General features: G+C 34.6%; 1 protein-coding gene across 1 annotated transcript in view; it reads left to right on the top strand.

Moving 5' to 3' along the window:
* Positions 1 to 25226, top strand: part of LOC150094028 (DNA repair protein XRCC1-like) — a 191547-nt gene extending 166321 nt beyond the window's left edge. Inside the window, exons 13-14 of the mRNA XM_090413044.1 lie at positions 20564 to 20639; positions 24985 to 25226. Of these exons, the coding sequence (XP_090269170.1) occupies positions 20564 to 20639; positions 24985 to 25095 (187 nt within the window). The 3' untranslated portion in view covers positions 25096 to 25226. The remainder of the gene's footprint in view (positions 1 to 20563; positions 20640 to 24984) is intronic.
* Positions 25227 to 26887: the final 1661 nt, after the last annotated feature.

The raw sequence follows: 26887 nt of genomic DNA, 5'->3' as shown, positions 1-26887 counted from the left end.
TTCTGCACTTCTACCTCTGTCTCATCCTGATGGCACCACTGTTACATCACTCAAAGATAAAGCTCACCTCGTGGCATCGCTCTTTTCCTCAAACTCCTGCATAGATGACCAAGGAAAAATCACTTCCTGCCATTCTGGAATTCAAGCACTATATGCCTCCTACAGTTTTTTGCCAAAAAGTCATCAGAAAACTACTAAATAAATAATGCTTCAGAGTTAACACCCATCCTGTATTGTCTTTACAATCTATTATACATATTTGGTATTTATCCTAATGCATGGAAGCAATTTCATATCCATCCTATTGCAAAAAAGGGCGACAGGAGTGTGTACTGTCAAACTACCAACAAATTGTCATCACCTCAGTCCTATTCAAAATAATTAAGAAAGTCATCATAGCCAATTCCTCCACTACTTAGAAGCCACCACGACCACCATTATGGATTTCACCATTCAAGATCCTCAGCTGACATAGTTTAAAATCACCCACCCACCACTGGACATATGCCGTGGAAGGGTTTGGAAGAACTTGTGCTCTCGCCATCAACATTTTCATAACATTTAACTGTGTGTGGCATGGCCTGCTTAATAAATTGCCATCCTTTGGTTTCCTTGCCACCTTCTGTAATTGGGCTCCTCAAGGCTCTGTCCTATCACCTGCTCTCTTTCTCTTTTTCATGAATGAACTACTTACAATCACTACTAATCCTATGCACAGCTTTGTGGATAGGATTTGACAAACCATGCAGTACTCTAACATCCCAGGTTACAAGATCATCTACAACTAGTGCCTTAAACATTGATCTACATACTATCCTCATTGTGACGAGGATAACCTTGTAATATTGTGCCACCAGAACACAGTGTTGCCTTTTCTCTCACAAAAGAGATCTCATCTCACCTACCATTACCCTCAGTAATATACAAATCACCAGACAAGATCAGAACTCTTTGCTTGGAGTAACATTTATCTCCATTCTTACTTGGCATAAATACATCACATCAGCACCCAAGAAACTTGGCATTCTCTTCCAGTCAAGAGTCTATTTTACACCCACCCAACTTTTAACTTTATACAAATCTCAAATCTGCCCATGTTTAGAATACTGCTCACATATTTAAGGTGGTATACCTAAAACTTTCCTTAAAATTCTTGATGCCATCCAGAGGTGAGCAGTTAGGTTCATAGATGATCCCTCTCTTACAGATTCACTTCATCCTCTATCTCATAGGTGCAGTGTTTCAGCATTATGTTTATTCTACAAATACTTCCATGATCATTGCTCTGAATTGACAATCATCATTCCTCTGCTTTGTTGCACTCATTAATACAAGAGCAGCTGCTGCTACCCACATCCCTTTACTGTGCAACTGCAAACACACTGAACCTGCTACTATTCTTCCTCTTTTATGCCATCCACCTTTATCCTCTAGAACAGTTTTCCTCATGAAGTATTCTCAAACAACTATAGCCTGAACTCTTCAAAAAAAAAAATAAAATAAAAATAAAACTTCTATCTCATTCCTCATCTACACTGCACTGATGTGCTTATAGTTCCATTGACCCCTTGTGTATGGGATCAATATTAAAAAAAATATTATTGCATGGATAATCTTCATGGAGCCAGAAGACTCATCATTGCAGGAGACCCACAGTGACTTTTATACACAAAATATCTATCATATCTCTCCTTAAATCATTCACTGTCAAGGCACTTACAACTAATTCTGTCAATCCATTCCACTCACCACTCTCCAAGCAGAAAATCTAGTCCACACACCTTTACTAACCACACTCTTACACAACTTCAAGGTATGAACTCTAGTTCTCTATTTGTCATGTCTATCATGTCTCCCTCTTTTCTGCCACTCAAATAAATTTTGCAATCCACATTACACACACACCTTCAATATTCTGTCCTCGTATGGAGCATTCCACAGACCTGTCACCAGTTTAGTCACTCATCTCAAAATCTCTCTACCAGCTACTGTTCCCCAAGAAATCCAGGTAATCAAATCTGTGCACAGTAGTCAGGATCCAACCAAACCATAGCCTTATAATAACTTCCCATATTTACTTGTTATCCCATTTTTTTTTCAACATTGAAGTAGTCCTTTGAGCTATTTTCCCTACTCCCTAATGTTTGTAATATGCCCTCTGAATTTCAACTCACTGTCCACCATTACTCCTAAGTCCCTACCCTCATCAGTTTCCTGCAATCCAATACCATTAATATGATACACAGTGTGTGTAACCTTTACATCCCATACATTTTGAATTGATAATCATTATCCTTTGCCCACAATACCAATTTATTTAAATCATCCTGCAGGATATTTACATTATCTTTATCGAGTCCTCCTCAGTTTTGCATCATCAGCAAACAATTGAATAACCCCCCCCCCTCCACCTTAAATCTTTTCCTATGTCATTAATATAAAAATAAAGAGTAGTGGCCTTAGTATAGAACCCTGAGATACCCCATGGTCACCCTCATTCTCCTAGATTCTACTCCACCATATACTGCTCTGGTGTCTGTCTGTCAACCATCCCCCATCTATGCTACCAGCTTCATATCCATTCCCATTTGCTCCAATGTTTGTAATAGTTTTCCATGTGGTATATTCTGTCAAATGCCTTTTCCAAGTCCAGCAGATCATGGTGTAGCCATTTTCCTTATCTAATTCTGTTGTCACTCTGTTATAAAACAGTAAATTAGTAAGGCAGACTTATCTTTTACAAAAACCATCTGTCCACCATAGAGTATTGTATTCCTGTTCACCACTGCTGGATTTTACTTTTAACCAACTTTTCCACTAATTTTATTTTTATTCTGTCCACAAATTTTTTTTCAGCTCTTGCTTTATATCCCTACTCATCCACTTAGCCCCTGCTTGGTTTATCCTATTTATCCAGACTACATACCCACTATCCTCCAGATAGTGGGTATGTAGTCTGATACTGCTTCTCTCAAACAATCCCTGACCACTTCCCATGCACAACTGACACTCTTTTCTTGTGGCTTCTCAAGCCATGGCAATGCTCCAAGATGCCTCATAATTCAGTCATTATAGCTAGTAATTATGACTGAATTATGCCTCATAATTCAGTCATAATTACTAGCTATATAGTCAACATATTCAACATAAACCCTTTCTCGACATTTCCACTTCCTGACTTTTAGCAACTTCCCAGAACAAGACTGCAAGGTCATATTTCCCTGTTGAAGGCCTGGGATATGGGTACAGCTTCTGATGCTGTTACCAGATCCAGCACTCTCAAACCCCTGATCTTCCATTACATGCTGGTTCAGGTAATTAATCCTTAGCAACTATATAAATTTCACTTCCATCTTACCATATCCCCTTTCCTCCCCCAAAGTATGTCCCGGTAGTTGAGGTCTCTCATAGTTATTGCTTGTCCTGCACTCATTATGCTGATTTGCCAATGAATGGCATGCAGTTCATCCTGTGGACTTCTCAGTCTAATAGTAGTAATCAACAATATATTTTTTGGTTAATTCACATATTCCTTTTTAGCATTTCTTCATTCTGAATATTTAAATTATATTGAAGGTCTTCTCTTTGAAGTTATCTTTGATTTTGATAAGATCATCAGTGAAAGCTGATTCTGAGAATTCACAGGTTTTGACAGCCAGTTTCCTATCTGAAATTTTGTTTTTACCCTGCAGATTCTTAATGATATTGTCCATCAGTACAATAAAACAGTGGACTAAGAGTGCATTTCTGTTTTACTGTTACTGTTGTTACAAATTTTTCTAATTTGCTATTGCCAGTTCTTACATGGTTTTGTGTTTGATAGAAGCTTTGAATCTCTTGGATTCAAAAACTTTTCTCAACCTCTCTTTCACATATTACTTTCTGCAGTTAATTTCATAGTGCTCTGTTGAAGACTTTTTCAAGATTTTAAAAACATAAGTGAACTTCTTTCTTTTTTTTCTTTTTACTTTAAAACAAAGGGGAAAAGTTTGATTCTGAGTACTTCATTTTGTCAGAAGCTGCACTGCTTTCCTACCAATTGCTTGTTGATTCTAATCCTCAGTTTAGCTTCTGTTATCCAGGAAAATTTTTCCTGGTGTGGTAAGAAGGTTGATGTCTCTGTGGTTCTGTTATAATCTTTTGTTTCCTTTTGTATAAATGGAGACAATGATGGGGAGATGTTCCAATCTCTTGACATCTCCACTGTAATAAGAACATGCACCAGGATCTACACTCACACACAAATGACTTAGAATAAAGTTAGAACTTTTGAGAACATTATCCTCCAAGTAAGAAAAGAGGTTTGCAGAAGGTCAAAAGAAAACTAGACATCTTGAAGAACAGAAGAGATTGGAAAAGAGAAGTAAAAATTTTTGTGCTAAAAATACTTAACAAAATAAAAGGCTGATTATGATTCTTAATCTGTTTTATAAAGTAATTGAAGAATATGACGGATGAAAAAAAAGAATACTCATTAAAGTTCAAGATGAAAGAGAAAAATTCTAAGCAAGAAGATACTATGAACAGATGGAAAATAATACTTTTCAGGATTCCTAGAGTATTCAGAAACAAAGAAAAATGGAGAACAAAAAAGAACAGAGTGACATGAAGAAGATGTAATCAAGAAAGAGGAAATGGACATTGTTATTTATAAGATGAAAGGTAGGAAATTATCAGGACATGACATGATGATCCTGAGATATGCTAAAGTAAGGCTGGTTAGATGGTGGTTACTAAGAGTGACCACCATCTAACCAGCCTTACTCTTACTTTAGCATATCTCAGGATCATCATGTCATGTCCTGATGATTTCCTACCTTTCATCTTATAAATAACAATGTCCATTTCCTCTTTCTTGATTACATCTTCTTCATGTCACTCTGTTCTTTTTTGTTCTCCATTTTTCTTTGTTTCTGAATACTCTAGGAATCCTGAAAAGTATTATTTTCCATCTGTTCAATCTGTTCATAGTATCTTCTTGCTTAGAATTTTTCTCTCTTCATCTTGAACTTTAATGAGTATTCTTTCTTTTCATCCCTCATATTCTTCAATTACTTTATAAAACAGATTAAGAATCATAATCAGCCTTTTATTTTGTTAAGTATTTTTAGCACAAAAATTTTTACTTCTCTTTTCCAATCTCTTCTGTTCTTTAAGATGTCTAGTTCTCTTTTGACCTTCTGCAAACCTCTTTTCTTACTTGGAGGATAATGTTCTCAAAAGTTCTAACTTTATTCTAAGTCATTTGCGTGTATGTGTAGATCCTGGTGCATGTTCTCATTACAGTGAAGGGGGGAGAGGTTAATCAGTAGATGCTTTTTTAGCATTGGGATCACTCCCTTAATCATACATCAATTTTTATATCTAAAGCAATTAATTATTCACTTGTGCATATATTAAAATATTATGTATAATTAAAGTGAGCTGAAAGTAGATAACTAAGAGGAGATCTCTACACATCCTATATATAAGGACTTCAAAGAACAAATTGAGCATCTGATCTGGTGTGAAATTTTCAACTTTCCATGAGAATTACTAGACTAAGTGAGTAACTAAATGGCTACTTACCATCAGGAAAGTAATATTAAATAATATCTATAATATCCATTTCTTTAGCTCTTTGTATATGATATTTTTTTAAAGTACATGTAGATATCAAAGACCAATGAATCAAATCAGATAACTGATGTAACAAATCAGCAAATGATAATCATTAATAAAAAGAACTAGAGCAAATCAACTAGAAAAATAGATTGCAGTTACATTTTCTATATTACAATAGAACATTGTTTTATATAAGGTAAAAAAAAAAATTCACAGTAGAATGAGTGGCACATTTAGCCACATTGACAGTTTTTAGTGAAGAGGGAAGATTAAATATTGAGGTAAAGAATAGATAAACAGTAAATGTAAATAGATTTATCAAAAGTAAGCAACTTAGAGAAGAACAAGCTTTGTTCAGGCCAAATAAAGGTTGCCTTTATCAGATTTTAAGATTGTTGAGAAATTATAGGAATATAAGAAGGATTCATATTTAAGTTTTGTAGAACAGGAAAAGGCATATGAGAAGGTGACAAGAGCAAAGCTGTTCAAAATGCTACCATTATGTGGTGTAAATGGACATTATGTTGAACAATGCATAGTCTATATTTGAGTTGTGAGTGAGCACTTAGAATCGAAGTCAATACAGGAAGATGGTTTGATGGGAATTTGTATGTGTGTGACAAGGGTGCACACTATCTCGACTATTGTTCATCATCTGTATGGATCACATTATGAAAGGAAGTAGCGTTAGGCTTGATATCAAAATTGTAGATATTGATTTCATCTCATGACCTTATGCAGATAATTTATACTGTTTAAGAAATCTAGTGCAAGTCTGCAGGATTTCATAACTAAATTGAATAATTGCTGTAGCAAATTTAATATTAAATCAGCGATAAAAAGACAAAGAATTTGAAAATTGACAGCAACACTGAAAACATCAGCTGCATTCTGAATAGAGAAACCTATAGGACAAGTAAAATATTTCATCTGCTTAAATGCAATTTTTTGTGAAGACAGCAAACTAAATATGGAAATAGACAATAGAATTTTGAAAATTGGTATTGCAGGATATTAACATGATATTAACATCATCATGGGTGATTTCAGTGCTAAAGTTGGGTAAGATAGAAGTGGAGATATAGTTGGTGAACATGGGCTGGAAACAAGAAATGAGAGAGGAGACCGTCTTATTCAATTCTGCCAAGAAGAGGAGCTAATAGTCACAAACACATGGTTTAAGCTACCATCCCGAGGACTATATACTTGGCGATCACCACAAGATAATAATACAAATATAGTCAGAAACCAAATTGATTACTTGCTAATTAATCAACGATTTCGAAGTTCCATAAAGAGCACAGAAACCTATCCTAGTGCAGATATTACTTCTGATCATAATCTACTGGTGACAGTGTTAAAAATTAGACTGAAAGCTATACTTCAGAAACATCAGCAAAAAAGGTTTAATTTAGGAAAGTTAAAAAAACCCAGAAATAAGAAACTAATTGAGTCAAGATCTGAATCAAGAGATAGCATTTATCAAGAATGATGATGTCATGAGGGTTGATGAATCATGGGACAAATTAAAATCTGTCTTCATAGAGGAAATGTACCAATACCTTGTGTCCTGATCAGTAAAAAAGAAAGATTGGATAACTGACGAAATTCTTTCTCTCATGGATCAACGCAGATCATATAAAAATCACAGTCCAACAAAATATAAAGAGGTTCAAAAAATTATTAAAGACAAGATCAAAGAAGCAAAAGGAATCTGGATGAATGAAAAATGTAGAGAAATTTAAATTCTACAAGAAAAACATGACAGTTTTAATCTACACAAAAAAGCTGAACGAGACCTCAGGTATATTTAAGAAAAAACAACTATGTGTCCTTCGAAACAAAAAGGGAGAAATAATATCCAAAAAAGATGACAAAATACAAGAATGGGTGAAATATGTAGAAGAACTCTTTTCTGATAACAGACAGAACCCAGAAAATACTTATGAACAGATGGACGGTTCATGCATTCTAAGATCAGAGGTAGAATATGCGCTGAACTCAACTCAGCTAAAAATGGTAAAGCCTTAGACCATGATAGAATACCAGCAAAAATAGTAAAGTTATTAGAAGGTGACAACATTTTTACTATATTTACTATATTAAATAGCTTTACTATATTAGTAAAGCTATTTAATAAGGTCTACGATACAGACATATTCCCACAAGACTGGTTACAGTCGACCTTCATCATGCTACCTAAAAAAGCAAATGCGAAAACTTGTAATGACTATAGAATGATCAGCCTAATGAGTCATGTTCTCAAAATGTTCCTGAAAATAATTCAAAAAAGAATATACAGAAAATGTGAAGACACCATCAGCGATACCCAGTTCGACTTTAGAAACGGTTTGGGAACAAGAGAGGCTCTTTTCTGCTCTCAAATCTTATTACAAAAATGTATTGATCAAAACAAGGAAGTATTCAACTAAGATGAAAAGCCAAACGGCTATTTTTTCTGGCGAGGTTGATAAGTAAAGGGGATAAAAATCCCTTATTGTTTTTCAGCCAGTATGCGAAACTAAGATCGAAAACTACGATCTAAATGTTTTCATGCCGATGAACTGTCGGCGGATCCAAGCGTAAGTGACCACTTGGTAGTGCCACACCAAGGCAACTCGATGCAAAGGTGGAGCAAGCTCCCTCACTATCCTTGATATTTTCTCATAATGTAAAAACACACAGCTCCTAGGAGTTGTAGAACTGCTTTACATTATGAGGAGAGGTCACTACCCAGACCGGTTTCAACCTTTTTTGAGCTCTCATCAATGAGTAGCTAGACCTAGATAATATCAAAGTTTAAGTGAAAAGAACTTACATACCTTTGCTATACGAATGCCAGAAAGGTGTGCCACTATATTATATTATAACATATTATAACTAAGATGAAAAGCCAAATGGCTATTTTTTCTGGCAAGGTTGATAAGTAAAGGGGATAAAAATCCCTTATTGTTTTTCAGCCAGTATGCGAAACTAAGATCTAAAACTATGATCTAAACGTTTTCATGCCGACGAACTGTCGGCGGATCCAAGCATAAGTGACCACTTGGTAGTGCCACACCAAGTGGTTTTTACATTATGAGAAAATATCAAGGATAGTGAGGGAGCTTGCTCCACCTTTGCATCGAGTTGCCTTGGTGTGGCACTACCAAGTGGTCACTTATGCTTGGATCCGCCGACAGTTCATTGGCATGAAAACGTTTAGATCGTAGTTTTCAATCTTAGTTTCGCATACTGGCTGAAAAACAATAAGGGATTTTTATCCCCTTTACTTAAGGAAGTATTCATTTGCTTCATTGACTTTGAGAAAGCATTTGATAAAGTCCAGCATACTAAAATGATTGCACTATTAAAGAGAATTGGATTAGATGGTAAAGACATTAGGATCATTCAAAACTTATATTCGTACCAAAAGGCATCTGTTCAAGTTGGTGACGTTATTACAGACCCCATTAACATCAAACGAGGAGTAAGGCAAGGATGTGTGCTGTCACCTCTTCTTTTTAACATATACTCAGATGCCATATTTCAAAAAATCTTAAAAGGAAGAGAGGAAGGGGTTAATGTAAATGGTGAAATCATCAGTAACATCCGATATGCTGATGACACAGCTCTCCTGGCTGACAATATTCAGGATCTTCAAAATCTTCTGGAACTAGTGAATGTAGAGAGTGAAAAAATGGGATTAAAAATAAATATCACCAAAACTAAATTCATGGTAATAAGCAATCTTTATTACTTTATTCTTATAAGCAATCTTATTCTTAATTCATCACTTTCTTTAAATGGGAAATGAATAGAAAGAGTGACAAAGTTTAAATATCTCGGATGCTGGTTAAATGAAGAATGCAATCCAGAAATGTAAATAAAAGTTAGAATTGAAATGGCAAGAAAAAATTTTCTCCTGATGAAATCAACACTGTGTAACCGCAACTTAAACTTAGAGCTTGGTCTAAGTACAACAGTGTGGTCTATACTGCTGTACAGAGCAGAAACTTGGACCTTGAAGACAACATCAATAAAAAAACTTGAAGCCTTTGAGATGTGGTTATACAGACCAATGTTAAAAATCCCATGGACAGCAAAAACGTCCAATCAGGAAGTACTGGAACAAATGGGGAAATCACGTAAACTTTTAGATACCATAAAAAGAAGGAAAACTGCATATCTTGGTCGCCTACTTCGTAATGAAAAATATAAAATACTTCAATTGCTTATAAAGGGGAGATAAATGGAAGAGGACAAGGAAGACGAAGAAAATCTTGGCTGGCAGACATCAGACAGTAGACCGGCATGAATTCTGAGGGGCTGTTTAGAGTGGCTGAGGATCGCTCAAAATTAGCCAAGATGGTTGCCGACCTCCGATAGGAGATGGCACTCAAAAAAGAAGGTATTGCAGGAAATCAACTGAATAAATTAATGTGGAATAAGAAAGAAATTAGTCAAAATACTGAAGTAGCTGTGTACAAGACAGTGTTCCAACAATTTAACTCTCTTTTAAGAGAGTTAATTGAAAGAACATAAGTTGGCATAATACTAGAAATTAAAGAAACATATGACATGTTGATTAATTTTGAATGGTAGAATTTTCATCTGTGTATCTAGGCATCTTTGGTGCAAATAGAAAAGATGGGACAGCATAATATACAATTAACAGAAAGATTCTGAAAAGCATTACCATAGCTGCATTCAGTTAACAAATGATTAATAAATTCCTAATTAAAACATTTTTTTTTTAAATTAGGAAAGGTTAGTAGGTATTTCCCATAGGTGATAAATGCAGGCCATCAGATCTGTTTAAGAATGAACACTGTAGTAACATTTCACAAGTTTCTTTGTACAGAATACTAGAATAGTAGGAAAAAGAAACCTAGAGGAAGACCAAGAACTAGGTGGATTGATGCAATTAGAAGTACCTTAGGACTCAGGACCCCATGCTCAGGACTCTCTAAAATCCATACATGAATTCTTACAAAAGGGGCTCTTGAGTTCAAAAAAGAAAATTAGAGCTGAAACAATAAATATGCTAATTCCAGTTTTTCAGCTTACCTTCAATTTTTCATGGATCATGCTAAAATTTATGTAAATGAAGGATATCAGTCTGTTTATGCTCTCACACAAGGTCAGAACTTGCACCAAAAGAAGCATACACATAAGATTTGGTCTAACTATTGGTCTTTCAGGGAGAAAAGAAAAAAGATTAAGAAAGCAATGGAAAACAGAAGTTGACTGAATCAACTGTTGTGCAAGATAATAATCAACAGTAGGAGATTAAAAAAAAAAGAGGAAAGTGTAACTGTTTAGTAAGGCAACAACAGAGGCAGAGGAAGAAATAAAAATGACTAAAGAACAGATTATCATATAAAACTATGAGTGAGAGCTGTGGCTGAGCATGACATAAAGACAAAAAGAACTTGCAAATATCTTAGTGAGTGCTACACTATGCATCCTAGAGTAACTGAGCAATGATATGCTGCAAAGAAGATAGTCTTTAAAATCCCTAGAACAGCTTCACAATTTCTTTTGGCTTATTTCTGGTGTCATCTCTTAACAGCAGTAACATCTGAAAGAATGTTTGCTTGCAGAGAATTCAAGTTTATGGATGAGTGAACTTATTCTTTCATTGTAAATGAAGGTAGTTGGCAGGTTAGAATTGACAATCTTTGTGTCCTTATACAAGGTAAGAAATTTAAATTTCTTGTATGTGAGAGAATAATAGTTAAAAATAAAATAAATAAATAAAAAAACTCTGAAGGATGATATACCCATAATCGTATGGAGTCAAAAACTCATAATTGCTATTAATGAGGATTCGATCTTAGGTAATAACTTTGCATAACAGTTTAAGACAATTGGAAAACTTTACAAAAGCAAATAGGTTTTCCAAAACATTATGTAAATAAAGCTTGACAGGTGTGTACATGCAGTTTTTTTCATTGATGTGTTCAATTTTGTTATTATAATGTGACTTAAGTCTTAAATATGCGATATGTAAATTAGAAGTGCATTCCATTGTCTTTAAGAGAGAAAGCATATCAGCCATTGTTGCTTAACACTAAATTACTGAATAGCCATGTGAACTGTTATATATGTTAATTAATGTTGAATTAATTGAACAGTTTAATTTCTACTAATTATCTTAGTAGATATTCAATGTCTAATTTGTTATTTTGGCATGTGCTAGTATTTTGAGAGTGAATCTTTTTCTGAAATCTAAATATGGGATCATGTTCTTACTCTGATATCACATTATAGGGAAAACCTCTGTTCATCAAATCTGTTTTCCAATCCACTCAGCTTAAACTTAATATGCTGATATTAAGCAATGATATGCTGCAAACTTAATATATAGTTTATAACAAACATAATATTAAGATGTGACAATACTGAAGTCTTGACAGATAACAGATTTATTTGGAAGAAAATTGTTGATAGGAAGTTAGTACAACACGAGAAGCTTACATTATCTGTTGTAGAATCCTGTACACCCCTTAAGGGTCATTATCATCAAATTCCTGCCATGTACCCTCAAGGGGTGTACAGGATATGATAGTACTACATGAAAAAAATTACATCATTACTAACTTCCTATCTACAATTTTCTTCCAAATCAGTTACTTGTCAAGCCTCCAACATTATCAGATCTTATATTTCTATCATCTAAGGCACTTTGTACTGTATCAATCCACCTCTATCTTGGTCTTTCTCTGGATCGTTTTGCTGCCAACCTGACAGAGAACACTTGTTTTGCTAATCTTTCTTCACCCATTCTGTTTAAGTGACCATACCACCTGAGATTAGCTCTGCTAACGCATTCCTGGATGCTGACAATGTCAAGTTCTTTCCTAATATCCTCATTTTTAATATGATATTGCCATTGATGCCATCTGTTCATGCCTATAATCTTTCTCAGGACTCTCATATCTGTGGTCTCTAGACTTTGGTCAAGTGTTTTACTTCTGACCCAGCTCTCAGATCCATAAGTTAAAACTGGTTTGAACACCGTCTTGTATACAGCTAATTTAGTGTTCTGACTAATTTCTCTCTTATTCCATATGAATTTATTCAATTGACTTCCCACCATACCAGCTTTGCTGATTCTGTTGTCTATTTCTATATTTAATTTACCATCTTCAGTAAAAATCGTGCCCAAGTAGCTGAAATGTTTTACTTGTTCCACAGGTTCTCCATTCACAACACAGTTGACATTTTCAAAGATTCTGCCTATTTTCATTGTCTTTCTCTTTTTATTGCTGACCTTCATACCATATCTATTACAACAGCTATTCAATTTAGTCAGAGAATCTTGCAGACTTGTAGCGGATTTATTTAGAAGTATAACATCATCTGCATAAAGCAAAGAGCTGACATTAACATCTCCAATTTTGATATCATGTTTAATACCACTTTCCTTCATAATGTGATCCATATAGATAATAAATAACAGAGGGGATAATGTACATCCTTGTCTCACAACAGATTTAACATTAAACCATCTTCCTTCAATTCTAACTGCTGACTTACAACTCAAATAAAGACTAAGTATTGCTTGATACAATGCCCCATTCACACCATATAACTGCAGTGCATTGAATAGCTTCTCTCATGGCACCTTGTCATATGCCTTTTCCAGATCGACAAAACTTAAATAACAGAGCTTTGTTATATTCCCATGCTTTCTCGACTATTTGTCGTAAAGTGAAGATCTGATCCTGACAGCCTCTATTTGGCCTGAATCCAGCTTGTTCTTCACCAAGCTTTTCTTCCACAATTCTTCTCAATCGTTTCTCAAGTATACTTGCATAGATCTTGCCAGGAACACTCAGTAGGGAAATACCTCTGTAATTCTCACATTCAGTTTTATTTCTCTTTTTATGTATGGGGTAGATCTCTCATATGTACTATGAGAGATCTACTCAAATCATCGGGAATTCGTCCCTCTGTTCAGGCTTTCTGAACTATGCACTTCCAGAACAGCCACTAGAAGACTCTTGTACACAATACTTCAGCATTTCTGGTCGAATATCATTTACTCCTGCTGCCTTTCCACATTTCAAGCCTTTGATGGCTTTTTCTACTTCAAGTATGGAATTTACGACAAATTTTATGTATTCCTGACTCCATGCCTGGTCAGTGTTTTTTATCACTGTGCTGTCATCACTGCTTGTTTCATTTAGCAGTTTTTCAAAGTAATTACTCCATACTTCAAGGATATCTTTTTCTCCCGTTTTCATGTCACCTTTATCATCTCTAACTCCTTTTACAGCACTCTTTCCTTCATTCCTAAGCTTCTTCAACAACCTCCAGAATATTTTGCCACCTTCTTGATATTTATTTTCTATATTCTTGCCAAAGTCCTCCCATGACTTTTGTTTAGCTAATTTTACACAGTGTTTAGCATTCTTGCCATTGTCTGTATATTCTCTAAGAGCACAAGCTGACTTATTTGAGAGGAACTTTTGATATTCTTTCTTCTTTTCCTTCACAGCCTCTTTAACTTTCTGTGTCCACCAGGGAGTTCTGATTTTTCTATTCTTGCAGACAACCTTACCACATGCCTCTCTGGCTGAATCAATCAATGTTTTCTTCAGAGTTTGCCACTGAATCTCCAAGGTTTGATTCCTGTTTTCAAACTCTTTCATTTTCTTTTCAATAATATTTCTGTATTTTTGTCTACAGTTCACATCTGAGAGCTGCTCAACTTTTATTCTCTTTAAAACTTTCTTACATGTTATTCTTTTCAATATGAAATTCAATTTTATCCTGCTCAAGACTAAATAGTGATCGCTTCCAATTTCAAATCCTCTGTACACTCTGGTGTCCTGCACCAGGGAGAAAACATCACTATCAACAATAACATAGTCAATGAGACTTTTCTTATTCCTAGCCTCTTCTCTCCATGTGAATTTGTGCACATTTTTATGTTGGAACATGGTATTAGTAATAACCAGTCCATGTCCTGAGCAGAAATCCAACAGGTATTTGCTATTATTATTAGCTGTGGTCTTTTCTCCAAATTTTCCCAAAATATTTTTGCATGTCTCACAATCATTTCCCACTCTGCTAATTTAGATCCCCAACAAGGACCAACTTTTCCTTTTTCATTGTGTCAGTTTCTTTTTCTAAAGCGTCAAAAAATTCCTCCACTTCTACCTTAGTAGAACCTTCTGTGGGACCATAGGCACAAATAAGTCTCATTGTCCAGTTCCCCATTCTCGTATTTGCCCACATTACTTGAGACTGACTGCCATTCAAGAAGATTAGCCTCGTATTTTGTGTTGAATACTATGGCTACTCCTCCTTTTCCTTGATTGTTATTGCTTGAATATAACATTTTGTATTTATTGCTCAGAAAGATCTCGCCAGTTTTTGTCTTTTATGTTTCAGTCACCCCTATTATGTCGATCTGGTACTTATCTAATTCCTCAGCTAGCTCTATTTCTTTGCCATTCAGGCTTCTTATGTTGATAGTACCAATCTTTAACTTTGGTGATGTTGAGTTGGGGTTTGTTTTCAGATTTGTTCCAGTAGCTGACTTTTCGCTGTTCGCCCTGGTTCCCTGGCGAAAACAACGAGGACCTTGTTTAACCGGGTGATGTCCCAGCCGGCATTGCCCAGTTAAACAAGTTTTGTCATGTTGTACCATCATTTGTACCATCATCATTTCTGATATGTATCCCTTAAGGGTTCATATCAGAAATTTGATGGCAAATCAAACAAGACAGAATACAGCAAATAGTTAACTAATAAAAAAAGAAGTGCTGTTATTTAATAGAAGGATGGTATCATACAATTGATGAATAATCATAATAAAAATTAAATACATTCACTAAGGATGAAATCTTCCAAACTTTAGGAATGGATAAGAGCCAGCATGATTTAAATTAGAATGATGTTATAGGCCTTCAGATCTCTTTGAATAGATTTTTGTGTTTAAAACTACTTCTATGAACTAGTTGTGTATCCTTCCAGGTGATTCTGTGTTTAGTATAGATAATGCTGTGCAAGAGCACTCTTGTGAGATTTATGGTAAAAGAATATAATATTGATGTTCATAAATTCTTTTCTCTACGAAGTGGCCATTTGGTTCAAAATACAGTTGATGACATTTGCATGTTACTTGATGAATACCAGGTAGAGACAGAGCAGAGAGTTTATCCTAAGTAGTTTTTAATATCACTCCCATCTACAAAAGGTTGTAGGTGGGAGTGAACAATAGTATATATTTGTATCTTGCAAGTAGACTAAGGATTTTTTATTTTCTAAATTTTATTTATTTAAAAAAAGTGTATTTATTTTTTATATAATCCAGCAATTCATTCTATAGACAAAACGTAACTTTTTCATACCTCTTCAGGCTCCAGTAAACATGGTGGTGGTCTCACACACCAGGTGATGAAATTCATCTCCCACTTAATGAGTGGTTGGTAGGAAACAAGAATTTTTTAAATGTAATTAAATGTTGCTAATAAGCTAATACGTTCTTAAAATTCTCTGGATAGGTTCAGATAGACTGAAATATATTCCTCCAGATTGGGGGATTTGCATAAGGCTAGTTACCTTACCATATAAAAAATTTCTGTAATGCTGGAACTGGAAATGAATCAGACCATAACAATGGAAAACGACAAGAAAGAACAAAGGTAAACAATTAGGAATCTCGTACGTTTTAAAAGTTGCCACATGGAATGTGCGAAGCATAATAACAAAGGAATTAAAATTGAAATTAAAATAATTTCAATTTCAGATTAAAAAAAGAAATTAAAGGAAACAAAAGATATAGATGGTTTTACTGTGCTTTGTAGTGGAGTGGACCAACATATCAGAGCTTCTAGTGGTTTGGCCATCAAATCAACTCAACTAACGCCTTTTATTCCCTAATAGGCAGTAGGCGAGGCCTTTACTCTATCTAGGTTTTGGAGACTGAGTGGGCAGTTCAGTCTCCACCGGTAGCCAATCAGAGATAGCTGGCCCATGTCTATCACTAATTATAGCAGCCACCGATGAAGAGGCTGGCAAACAAGTGCTGCCATCTCTTGGTACCTAACCCTAACAAGATATGTCACTGTCTGAAATAATATGGGTACTACGGTCGATTTTCTTGGGTTTACAGGACGAAAAACCCGAGTTTCCAGGAGGAAAAACCCGCTTGCCTGTGCCAGAGATCGACCTACTCGGGAACCGGTCGAAGAGAGGCTTAGGAAAAATTCCTCCAGTCAACGACTTGACTAGAAGTGGTTTGGCCATTTTAATCGATAATAAATGGAAAAATATACGAAAGTACAATTTTGTAAATTATCAAATTATAACAGTTAAATTTAAATATCATAGGAGTACATGACTTAAGAAGATAGAAAAGAGAATTCTGAACAATTTTATGAGGAACTAAGAAACAGTTAAATAAATGTGATAAAAATGACTATATATTAATAGCAGGAGATCTTAATGCTAGAGTTGGAAATAATCCAATCCCAAATGTCTTAGAAAAATGAGAAATTTGCATGAATACAACTGTCAAGAACTATTAGACTTCTGTACTTTCAATAATTTTAAAATAACCAATAGCTTTTTTTTTTTCAAAAAGAAAGAATATAAATAAATATACTTGGAATGGCAGAGGAACATGATCTAAAATTGATTTTATCATTACTAATCAGAAACTAGCTTCGTGAGTGAGAGTTGTACATATTTACAAAGGAAGTAAAATTTTTTTACGATCATTATTTTAGTAGTCTCTAAAATAGAAATACTAGCAAAATGGAGAAAGGAAGTAAATAAGGAAAAAAAAAAACAAGAAATAGAATTATAATACAAGAATAAACTTATGAAAATAGTATGTTATTAGTATAATTTTCACGTAAGTATCAAAGCATCTTCACTACATGTAAAAAGCTAATTGAACAATAACTGACAATTTCAAAAGGTGCCACCTAACTAAGATAACTAAAAAAAAAAAAAAAAGTCAATAAATTTCCTAAGTTAATGCATGGATGTCAATTTAATGTGACAAAATGTAAGGTTATGCATTTTGGGGTGAAAAGATTAGCAGCAGTATACCATATTGGTGGAACTGTACTCCAGGAGATTGATGAGGCTTGGGAGTGTTGGCAGATAGGGAGATGAAGTTTAGGGGGCATATTGCAAAAGTGGCTAAATCAGCTCATCAACTCACTTGGTTGTTGAAAAATACTTTGACGAGCAGAGACAAGCAAGTTATTGTTCCTCTGTACCGAGCCTTGATAAGACCTCATCTCGACTACTTTGCCCAGATTTGGTCACCTAGGTTTCTTCTTGATGGGGAGGAGGTGGAGAGGATCCAGAGACGAGTGACCAAGATGATATCAGGTCTATGGAATGAACCTTATGAGAACAGGTTGAAGATTTGTGGGTTGCAGAAATTGGTTGATAGGTGGAAAAGGGGAGATATGATTGAGACATTCAAATTGCTGAAGGGTTTCTATAGGATTAATTCAGAGGATATATTTGAGATCAGGACTGGTGGTGGGAGAACTAGGGGACATCTATGAAAGCTGGGCAAGAGTGTGGTTAGCAAGGGTGTTAGAGCTGGGTTCTTTACTTTTAGAGTGGTAAATGAGTTGAATAAGCTGCCAGAGTCTGTTGTGGGTGCTATGACAGTGAGTGAGTTCAAGGTAAGGTATGATAGATACTGTGAGAATGTCAATAGTTGTGTGGACATGATGTTTAGGGCCTCCCTCGATGAGTCTAAGGACTCCCTGGAGTTGCCCGTAATAATAATAATAAGTTATTAATATATATACCGTATTTTCCGGTGTATAAGACACTCCTATGTATAAGATGCACCCAAGAAATTTAATACAATTTTCTGGAAAAAACCTAAAAAAAAACTTTTTCTGTAGGTGGAGGTCCAAAAAGTCTTTCAGCTTCCCTATTCCTGTGTTCTTCCGCATATTTTACAACCTGCTCGTAACTTGAAGTATATGAATGTCGCCTGTTTTTTTCCATCACTAAAATCTGCAGGGAAATATCAAACTGAACACAAAATATTCAACACGTCAACTCACTACTGATAAACATCGGTAACTGATTACTCGGATAAAATATTATGAAACTTGAATAAGGACTCCCCATTCTTAGCCAATGACACGCTAGAAGTCATGTGAAGGTCACGCATCAATTTGATTGCACCATTAACCGCCTACAAAGATCTTGGAAGATAAAAGGGAGTGCATATGACTTTGAAAAGAGATAACAATCTTTACCTTCATTATATAAGATGTACCCCGTTTTTATGATGAATTTTTAAGGTAAAAAAGTGCGTCTTATACACTGGAAAATACGGTATATATATATAAGTGAAAGGAGAGCACAGAAATCAATGGAAGATAAGTTTGGTGGACATCTGCCATTAAAGAACAAAGAAGCAACTTCAAAACTAAATTTATTGAAATCACTTGAGAGAGTGACAAGACTGATTGCATTTGATGTACAGTTTTGGTTCTAGGTTTTTCTGGCATTTCTCCTGCAGTTTATAAATCAGTGCCTTCTTCCCTTAACAGTATTAACTAGAAGTATATTCCCCCCCCCCCAATTTTTTTTTCAGACTTCCTTTATGAACTCTTAGGTTGTTCGTGTTACTATTTTTTGTTCCAATCGAATGTATTATAAGAAAATTGTAGTGAGGACAAATGCATATCATTGTATGGAAACGTTAGAGAGGAAAGTAGATTTACTTATTTTGTAATGGAAAGATTTAATTAATCTTTTCATTACAAAATATGCTGTGTTCTGCAGTGGGAAGGATTTATCATCATAATCAGTTGTCCTAACTGGCACTTAAGTGCTCATGACCTTCCAACTATTCTTGAACTTCTCAACCATAATTTGACAATAAGATGGTGGTTAGCCCCATGCCTCCCAGTGTGTCCTATGTCTGTAAATGCATGTGTTCATGGGGCCAGTTCTCCTGTTCTGGGGGGACGAAAAACCTGAGTTTCTGGGTGAAAAACCCTGCCTCTGTATGAGAACGGCTAACTCAACTTTCATCAAAAGAGACCAGGTAAAGGTTCCTCACGTCACTGATGGGAATTTAACCCAGGTCTTTCCTACCAAAGGGCTTCGTCTAATATCGACTGAGCTATGGAGGCTCTACTGGGAAGGATTGTGTAAAGAAAGTTGTGAATTCATAATTCATCAACCAGACTTAAAATCAAAATGATTGCCTTAGGTTTCCCCAGTTAAAGTTATTTTACTTAATATTTCTCACTACTGCGATAATCAGTTAATTAACTTTTTTGCAGTTTAATTGCCTTTTTTTGCGTTTCTTTAGATTCACTCTAATGGCATTACAGATAGTTTTCCCACGTGTAACATCATATAATTTAATATGCACTTATTTGTAGTTTTTATGCTAGTCTATTGGATTACTCTTACAATAAGAATGATCAAGAAACATGATCAAAAGTTCTTTTCTACATAAGTAATTATTTCCATTTCTGTTATTGTATTATATGAGGTATTATGACTATCTATGAGCATAGATCGAGGCAGTATAATTTATCAAATTTGGTAAGTATGAGGGGAAGGGAGGTAGGATGTTATAGAGACAGAGAAATATATACAGACATCATAGAGTAGATGCAGAGATTTTATTTTATTTTTTTTTATGAGAGAACAGAGAAAAAGAAGATAGGAGGGGTGGGGGAACCCTTTCCTGCAATAAGTAGTAAGTTTTTCTCTTGAGTGAGTTGTGTTGTCAAGCGCATCACCACCCAGGGACATGATAGACATTATGTGGATAGTCTGGGCCCTTCCATAATGAGTCTTTGGACTCCATGGAGATTTCCATGCAATAACAGTAATAATAAATAAGTTATTTAGAAATTTAATGTAAATTTGAATGACAAAATGAAATGACAAAAAAAGTTAAATTTTATCCTGTAGTAATTATTTCATCTTTGCATTTTTTTTTTATTTTCAGCTGCATTGAGGAATACATGAATGAGAATGTGAAGTTTGTTGTCTCCAGGTCGGAATGGGATAAAAATTTTGATGAGGTAATGAATCAGTTATATTTAGAATTACAGTACTATTATAATGAAATTATTTTATTTCAAAAAATGGTTCTGGAAATGACTTGAAGAGTTTTACTGTGGTGGCTTTTGAAAAATGTTTTTTTAAATTTGTATCCTTCCTGCAAAAGGCTGTTAGCTTCTAATACATTAAGTAGTACTCTGGGTAGCTATTATTGTTACTCAGTGGAGAAAATTCAGCGAGAGGGAAGGAGATTATGTTCAGGAATAATGTTTGAAACACAAGTAGAAATTGTAAACTATCTTTTTTATTTCGCTAACATATTTCTTTTTGGGTTGGGGTAACTATCACAGTGGAGGCATTTGCTTTTAAAATGTCCCTCATATTTCATGTGCAACACTTGACACACTTCTACCTTCAACTGTGCAGCCCTATGCTTTGATATCTCCCACTAATTTCTTGAGCTCCTTCCCTGAATAAGAATTCAATATATTGTTGATCTCATAGTCTAAATCTTCCCTAATAACATATTCTTTTCATCTATTTGAACTTGCTTATCTATTTGACCTCAAGTTTCTTCTGTCACATGCTGCTTGAAAAAGTTGTCTCACAACAGTTCAATAAATTCAGTTTCATTCTTCTCACGAGGTTTTACTACAACCCAGTCAATGCTTTGATAATTAAAGTTCCCCCATTGTGATTTCTCTTTTCATACCCATCGTCTTTATTTGGTGATACATTTCTTCACCACTAGCAACTGATCCACCAAGTCTGTAACAACACCCCACTATGTAATTGATCTTGTTAGATTCCACCTCACATGCCTTCTAACTCACTACCACATGGGAAACTGTTACTAGTATTACAGTCATAGGTCTCAACACTAACTGGATTCAAGTCATCCAATATCATTAGAATAATGTCCCCCTTCTTTCCTATCCTGTCTATCATTCCTAAAAATGCTGTACCATTTACACTCGATACCAATTAGTATGTCTGATTCTGTTAGCCATGGCTCACCAAGGCCTACAATCTGAGGTCCATTGACCAAGGCAACAAATTTACCCCTTTGTTTCTGACACTCCTGGCATTCGTGTACAGATATAAGCTTCCTGCATGTTTTTTTGTATACTTTTGTGTGTGTAGTCTGTGTGACACATTGGACAACTTGCAGATTATTATTATTATTAGACACCTCCAGGGAGTCCAAGGACTCATCAAGGGAGGGCACCTGCTCTACAACTCCGTCTCCACCATTCAATCACCAACTGACCGCAACTACACCAACGCCATCTACCACCGACCACCACTGGTATTTCCACAGACAATCACAAACATCCATGCTCATGCCAGGATTCGAACCCGCAGCCTTTCGGCTGGAGAGCGAATACGCTATCCACTCGGCCAACCAGATGTCTGTTCTTATATATGCAGATATCTTTGCAGATGTTTGACAGGCCCAAGCTGGACGAACACAGTCTAAATTGCTCTTCCCTCGTAATCATTTCCATGATAGTGCTCATTCCCGTCATTAACACAATTACATAGCATTGTCACTTTTATACATATTCTCACCATTCCTCCATTATAATTTAGTTTCCCTGACTCTTTGTGTTAGGTCTCATACCAGATTAGTTTTTCAAGACTCCTGATACCAAACACTTCCAAGTGTAGGCCATTCCTCTAATTCAGAATGCCTTAGCACTCTTTCTATAATTTAAAATTTTAGAGTTTGACTTTCTAATCAGAAGATCTAATTTCAGAAGACTGAAACCGAGTTCTCACAGTACCTATCTATTATAATAGAGAAATAAATAATCTGGAAATTGCAGAATTTCCGTATGAGTATTCCAGGTAAGATTTTTGCAAAGGGCAAAATCAAGAAAAACACATTTAAGAGAAACATGGGGAAGAATGGTTGCAGTCAAATAGGGGTTCTCACGACCAGAAATTTTATACTTTAATAGATGAGAATTCATGGGAATATAACAAGGGAATATAATAATTATAAAAGTTATTTGCAATTTGCAGTTATTTGTAAGTCAGCAGTTAGAACTGAAGAATCTAGGAATAAGGTTTAATGTTCACTCGTGTAATACCTTTATGTATTATTGGAAGACCTCATAAACAAAGAGTCTACCTGATATGAGTTTTTGTAGTTTCTTCACTGTATTGCCCACCCAGCTAACAGCTTTAGTAATGAGATTATTTAGTCACCTCTATTTTGTTAGGGTTATTATTATAACCGATAAAGTTATTTCTTGATAAGTAGTTGTATTCTTTATAACAGTTTTTCAAACTTTTTTTTTTCTCACAATCCAGCATAAGAAATGCATTTTACATTGCTACACTCAGTTCTCACATACACACACACACAGGTGGGAGCAGCAGGGGAAAAAAAAGCTGCATCTCTAATAATGATACTTGCTGGCCTGGTTGGCTGAGTGGTTAGCATACCGCTCTCCAGCCAAAAGGCTGTGGGTTCGAATCCTGCCATGGGCATGGATGCTTGTGATTGTCTTTGAAAATACTAGTGGTGGTGGGCAGTAGATGGTGTAGATGATGATGGTAGTTGCGGTTCGTTGTAGTTGGTGGGAGGCAGAGTAGTAGAGTAGGTGTCCTCCCTCGATGAGTCTTTGGACTCTCTGGAGGTGATGAATAATAATAATAATAAAAAAAAAGAAAAAAAAAGATATTTCCTTCTTAATTGTCATAACATCACGAATTTTTACTTATGCAGACTTCACTGACAGAGAAATGCCTCTGTCCTGTATTCCTGAGTGTTTTTATAATATAATACAAGTTTCACTAATATTTTGGGATGTTACAGTCTGGCATTTTTAATTTACAATATTACCTATCACATCATTTCAGTAGTCAAACAGCACTGCTGTTTGCATCATCCTTTATCCTATTTCAGTGTACTTGGAACCAGTGAACTTGAGAATAGCTAGCATATTGTGAATTACAGGCTCCTGACTTGAATATATCCCAAACTACATAAGTGAAATCTGTATTTATGTTGTTGTTGTCTTACATAGAAATATAAATTTGTAGAGCCCAAAGTGCTCTGTATTCTCTGTTAGCTGTTGTGGCCAAACTTATTAGAATTCTTTTGGCAAATAAGGTATAGTTATAGCATCTCTTTGTAAACCCCTCAAGTAATAATAGTGTGCTCTGAGTCCAAAATTGGAGAGGTATGGAATATATAAAAATATTCACTTTTGTTAAATTCAAAAATGTGAATTTGGAAATAAACGGTATTGTATAAACATGTCAGGATTGGATTTCAGTAAATTCAGTATTGATAATAAATTAAGGCACACAAACCAAATATTAATATTAGCATCTGTAATTCCTTCCCTTCCCATATCTGTTAAACGACACGCAGAAGCTGCTCAACATCTCTTCAAAGTTTAACTCGAAACTTGCAGAGCAAATTTTTCTTCTTCTTTCATCTCCTCTACTGCTGTCTTTTGGAACAGTCTTCTTTCTTGTATGTTTTCCAGAGTATATAATTTATAGATCTTCAAATCCATTGTTAACAAGTTCTTTTTTTATTTCAACATTTTACTCATCTACAGTACTATTATTATTACATAACACCTCCAGGGAGTCTAAAGACTCATCAAGGGAGGATACCTACTCTGCAACTCTCCATCTCCACCAATTCATCAACTGCAACTACCTTCATCTACTGCCGACCTCCACCACTAGCATTTTCACAGACAATCACAAACATCCATGCCCATGGCGAGATTCAAACCCACAGCCTTTTGGCTGGAGAGCAGATACGCTAACTTCTCGGCCAACCAAGATGGATCTACAGTACTATACTTTAGATTAAACAATATTTTTATGTGTGTGGGATCACTATTAAAAAAAAAATAGTAAAAAAGTTTGTTTTTCTAGAAATTCAACCAGTAATGCTTCATTGAATTATATTAAAAAAAAAATTATTTAAAAAAAGTTGTTCAATGACATCTTGTGTGTTACCGGACATCATCATCAATCTGTAGATGTTCTGGATGTCTTATTCATCTTTACGATGATTTTTTTAAAAAATTGTCTTATTAAAAAAATATTCTGAGTCTAATAATCTAACAATGTTATCAGTAACAGCCATTGACATAAGTCTTCCTTAGGTAACAGTCCTTGTAGTTAAGCTGTTTTCTACCAGCTGTTTGTATTCTGAAATATTTGTTTTGAATTCATGTCTGTTATTTTTGTTTACAGATAATTATGATTTCAAAACACATAGATTAAGTATTTCTTAAACTAAAATTGAAAAAACATCTTGGTTTGATTCTCCTACTCCTTTCTATATTTGTTATTAAAAGTAAGCAATGGATATTTTGTTTTATTTAGGCTCTTGAAGAAAATGAAGACCTGGTTTTCGTTCTTCCTGAATGGATATATAAGTGCAGTGAGCAGCAGAAATGTATTCCTTATCAGCGATATGTTATAACAAATACATGACCATTCTTGATATCATCTACAGAATATGTAAAGAACTTTGTGAATATGCATCACAGAATAGTCACAACTATAAATTTTATTCCCGATTGTCACATTCTTTACTTTTCATTAAAGGAAATATTTATTTCAAATCAGTCATATAAATTGGGTCTAATTTAGACACTGAACATTTTAATGTTTATATATATATATATATATAAAGGATATTTGTAAGTTGCATATTTTATTTTATTTCATTAAGAAGATATTGTGTTTTGCAACATCAGTGTTGAATATAAGTTAAAGTAGCAGTTCACTGCATCTGTTATGCTTATATCATAATTAATTATGACTATAAATTTTATGAATATCAAACCATATTTAACTAGAGGAAACAAATAAGCTCTATTATGTGATTTAAAACTCAGTTAAAATTCTCTTACATTCAATAATATTCAGCGATCACTTTGAATAAGTAATACAGTGACTACTTTTATTCTTGCAAAAAATAAAAAAAGCAATCCATTATACATAAGTGCATTTCAAGGAACCTACTGCAATGATTTCAAAATTTTTGGGGAAATATTTGATGACATCTTATATAATCACCTAAGATGATTATTGAGATTGGGGTTAGACTTGGTTCCGGCCTGCTTCAATATTTATACTGAAAATTTTCTAGATGAAATATTGGAATATGATAAAAGAGTAATTAAAACGGCTGTTTTGTTGAAGTTGATGCTTTTTTTGCTTTCCAGAAACTAAGAAGAAAATAAAGAAAATGAGAAACACATGGAAAGGGTCAGTACCAAAATAAAGATATCAGTATTTATCAACTTTGAAAAAGAGGATAATAAGAATAAGTATTGATAGAACAAAACAGAATGAATTAAATTGTCCAAATGTTTAGGAGCAAAAATGACAGAGGATGGAAGATCCTGAAAAACATTTTTGGGAAATGTGTAGAATTCTTAAGAAGGAACATAAATACATTCTGAAATACTTAAACAGCTAATCATTGGCAAGATTATTCTTTGCTATAGAAGAATGTCTAAGATTAAATGAGCAATGCAAATAGACATTTTGGGATTATTCTGGTGATTTTGTTATTGCCATTGTACATTAGTTGTAATCGTAAAAATGTAGTAGTTAGTAAACTGTAGGTATTTCACTCACAGTTACAGGCTGTATCTATCTCGAATGAATAACAATAATATGGGAGGTTTAAATCTTAGTTCTGATAAGGAAAATTGTCTTCAGGTTATGCTGCACAACAAATCTGATTTATTTATTTTTTTATTATGAGTTATTTATCTTTTGCCCTTCTGGCAAAAGGTGCCGATTTATATAAATTTTGAATGCTCTGATTTCGGAATTTCTGTACCACACCCATCATTTTTAAGGAATATAGAATAAAAAGCCTTGCATACAAAAAAAAATGAATAGCTAAAACATAATTATTTAAATATTATACAATTTTGAAATAATAACCAGGAAACTCATTTAAGTTAAGGAATATTATATCCCATATTGTTTCATAGCCAAATAAGAAACTCAGAGTTTCATGCCGAATATAGAAACTATATAAAGTTCGGCGATTCCAAGCATAAGCAAAATACCTTCGAGCGACCAAGTGCAGAGGACACAAGCGCCACTTCCGCTGAGCTACACAAGCCTCTGATGTTTTCTTTTTAATATTTTATTTTTTTTCCCAAGTACTTCAGAGGCTGCTTTATAGATTATCTTTATTAAAGTTTTTTCATTCTTCTTTGATATCTTCAATAATTTGGGCTTCTTTTAGGTAATCAGTTAA

This window comes from Typopeltis vanoorti, chromosome 23 (genome assembly GCF_054136105.1).
Source record: "Typopeltis vanoorti isolate ZY-2024b chromosome 23, IOZ_Tvanoo_1.0, whole genome shotgun sequence".
Classification (NCBI taxonomy): Eukaryota; Metazoa; Arthropoda; class Arachnida; order Uropygi; family Thelyphonidae; genus Typopeltis; species Typopeltis vanoorti.
Note: the sequence above shows the minus strand (reverse complement) of the source record. Positions and strands in the feature narration are given on the sequence as shown.